Consider the following 3,168-nt stretch of genomic DNA (forward strand, 5'->3'; position numbering starts at 1 on the left):
ACAAATGAGCTAAGGGAAAAGAGAGAGAGAGTGGGGGAGAGAGAGAGAGAGAAAGCAAGCAAGAAACTGACTCTTAACTATAGAGAACACATTTCTGGTTACCAGAGAGGTGGTGGTGGAGGGATAGGTGAAATAGGTGATGGGGTTGAAGGGCATTTGTGAGGAGCACTGCCTGTTGTATCAAAGTTTGAATCACTATACTGTACACCTGAAATGAATATTACACCGTAGGTTAATTAACTGGAATTGAAATAAAAACTTGAAAAAAATGAAAAAAATAAAGGGCAATGAATAAATAAAAAGGAGCCCATTTGTTTAAAATTTGTTATGTTATTTTTTTTTCTTCTCTTGTAGTCCTCACCATCACATGGAACCTGGAAATGATACACAAATTCCAGAGTTTCTTCTTCTGGGATTATCAGAGGAATCAGAACTACAGCCCCTCCTATTTGGGCTTTTCCTCTCCATGTACCTGATCACTGTGTTTGGAAACCTGCTCATCATCCTGGCTGTCACCTCTGACCCTCACCTCCACACCCCCATGTACTTCTTCCTCGCCAACCTGTCTTTTGTAGACATCTGTTCCATCTCCACCACCATCCCCAAAATGCTCCAAAACATCCAGACTCAGAGCAAAGTTATTACCTATGCAGGTTGTGTCACTCAAATATACTTTTTCTTACTCTTTGCAGGGTGGGATGACTTTCTCCTGGCTGTGATGGCCTATGACAGGTTTGTGGCCATCTGTCACCCCCTGCACTACACAGTCATCATAAATTCCCAGCTCTGTGTGCTGTTGGTTCTGGTGTCCTGGATCATCAGTGTCCTGCATTCCTTATTAGAAAGCTTAATGGTGTTGCAGCTGTCCTTCTGCAGAGAGGTGGAAATCTCCCACTTTTTCTGTGAAATTAATCAGGTGGTCCGACTTGCCTGTTCAAACACCTTTCTTAATGACATGCTGATGTATTTGGCAGCTGTGCTGCTGGCTGGTGGTCCCCTTGCTGGGATCATTTACTCATATTTTAAGATAGTTTCCTCCATACTTCGGATCTCATCAGCTCAGGGCAAGTATAAGGCATTTTCCACCTGTACGTCTCACCTCTCAGTTGTGTTCTTATTTTATTGTACAATCCTAGGAGTGTACCTTAGCTCTGCTGTTCCCCAGAGCTCCCACTCAAGTGCACTGGCCTCAGTGATGTACACAGTGGTCACACCCATGCTGAACCCCTTCATTTATAGTCTGAGGAACAGAGACATAAAAAGGGCTCTGAAAAGAAACTTTGGGGTTCCAGTGATGTAAGGGCCAATCGTCCTGGGGCTGACGAAGTGCCCATGATTGCAGGGCTCACAGCCTCAGAGTCAGGAACTGCCATTCTTTGATTAGACTGGGGATATGGAATCTGTTCTTTCCATTTATTTCCTGGAATTTCCATTTGTTTGAATTCAACTTCTCCATGCATTTAAGTAATACATTTTGTTAAGCTTCTACTCTGTCTGATACACAGGTTATCTTTTGTCTATTTTCATACATTCCTAAAGATTTCCCCAATCTTGGGTCACAAATGCCTAGAAATTTTTGTATCTTACATGGGGCAAATTAAATTTCTTAAAAATAATTTCATTTCATATGACTTAAACCATGCCAAGTAAATTTTCTCTAGATCCCCCAAAAAGACTAATCATGAGTTGTTTTCTTCATATGGAAGATACTACATTGGCCATTAAGGCCTTCACATAATTTTATTGTAGATGAGAATACAGAACCACAGTTTTTACCTCAAGTCTGTCAGTCTTTTCCACCATTACCTTCACTCCTCTTTCTGATGATGTGGACTCCAACACTGGTCCTTTTACATCTCAGGCTACTGACAAGCATGCTCAGGCTTAGAAATCCTGGTCATTCCCTTGCACCCATGTGCTTATGGACATTCCTACAGATACTTCTCTGACCAGAGCTCCTGCTGTGGCTGGACTTGTCCTTGGGCTCTTACTGTGACTGTGAGACAGGCCTCATCAACACCCACCTGAGAATTGTAACAAAACAAGGTTTATTCTTTACAGGAGGTGGAGGGCACTTGGGATGCCAAAGACCATTAGGGGAGGTCTCAGAAGGCGAGACATGGGTATTGAGAGGGAGTGAGAGAGAGCCGTGCTGAGGGATCAGACTTTATTGGGGTCCACGGCCAGAGTGTTTAGGGGTTTGTGGGTTCACACTTTAAAGGACAATTTTATATGAGTAGGATTTGGGTGCTGATGGGGAAAGTAGGGTCACTCATGTGTATCTAGTTTACCCAGGGCTTTCTGAAGAGGTACTTCATGGCTGGGAGCATACTAAACCTTAATCTGTTAATTGTGTCCAGCACTTGACAATATGTTTACTGACCTTATTGTCTTTGAAATGGATGCCTCAGGGTCAATAGTTTAATGTCAGACATTTACATTAAAATAAAAAAGCTTAATCAGTCCTAACTGGTCTCCTGATTTTATTCTGTGATTCAGCAAGGTTCCTTGAGAAAGCCTACGATGGCCCCTGGCAAACACTGATTAGCAAACATGTATGTCCCAGTGGAGTCTATATGGAAAGAAAAATTTGAATAAACACATAGACCTGATATGTAATTAGTGTGAGGATGACCATAGATACGGTGAAGCAAAATTTAAAAACATTCATTTTGTTACTACACAAATATTCATTTTTTCTTATTTTGCTTTATTTTACATCAGAGTTCATGCTGTTCATGTATTTGTGGAAGCATGGAAGATTGCAGTCCACAACTGAGGGGTTTATTCATTGAAGTGAAGGATTGTTTAGTATCTTGAATGTTTTAATTTTTTTATTTTTATAAATTTATTTCTTATTGGTGTTCAATTTGCCAAAATATAGAATAACACCCAGTGCTCATCCCTTCAAGTGCCCACCTCAGTGCCTGTCACCCAGTCACCCCCACCCCCCGCCCACCTCCCCTTCCACCACCCCTAGTTTATTTCCTAGAGTTAGGAGTTTTTCATGTTCTGTCTCCCTTTCTGATATTTCCCATTCCTTTTTTCTCCTTTCCCCTTTATTCCCTTTCACTATTTTTTATATTCCCCAAATGAATGAGACCATATAATGTTTGTCCTTCTCCGATTGACTTATTTCACTCAGCATAATACCCTCTAGTTCCATCC

The 3,168-nt window shown here is 41.4% G+C and overlaps 1 protein-coding gene across 1 annotated transcript; it reads left to right on the forward strand.

Annotated features, from left to right (window-relative positions):
- Window positions 1–367: 367 nt before the first annotated feature.
- Window positions 368–1,300, forward strand: LOC144289336 (olfactory receptor 7A17-like). Its single transcript, XM_077857488.1, has one exon. It carries the CDS (start codon window positions 368–370, stop codon window positions 1,298–1,300), a length of 933 nt encoding a protein of 310 aa, XP_077713614.1.
- The last annotated feature ends 1,868 nt before the right edge of the window (window positions 1,301–3,168 follow it).

The sequence above is a fragment of the Canis aureus genome, chromosome 19, assembly GCF_053574225.1.
Source record: "Canis aureus isolate CA01 chromosome 19, VMU_Caureus_v.1.0, whole genome shotgun sequence".
Classification (NCBI taxonomy): domain Eukaryota; kingdom Metazoa; phylum Chordata; class Mammalia; order Carnivora; family Canidae; genus Canis; species Canis aureus.

What these genes read in the sequence shown, in the direction of transcription:
- LOC144289336 (XM_077857488.1), top strand. Translation starts at nt 368, where the DNA reads ATGGAACCTGGAAATGATACACAAATTCCAGAGTTTCTTCTTCTGGGA.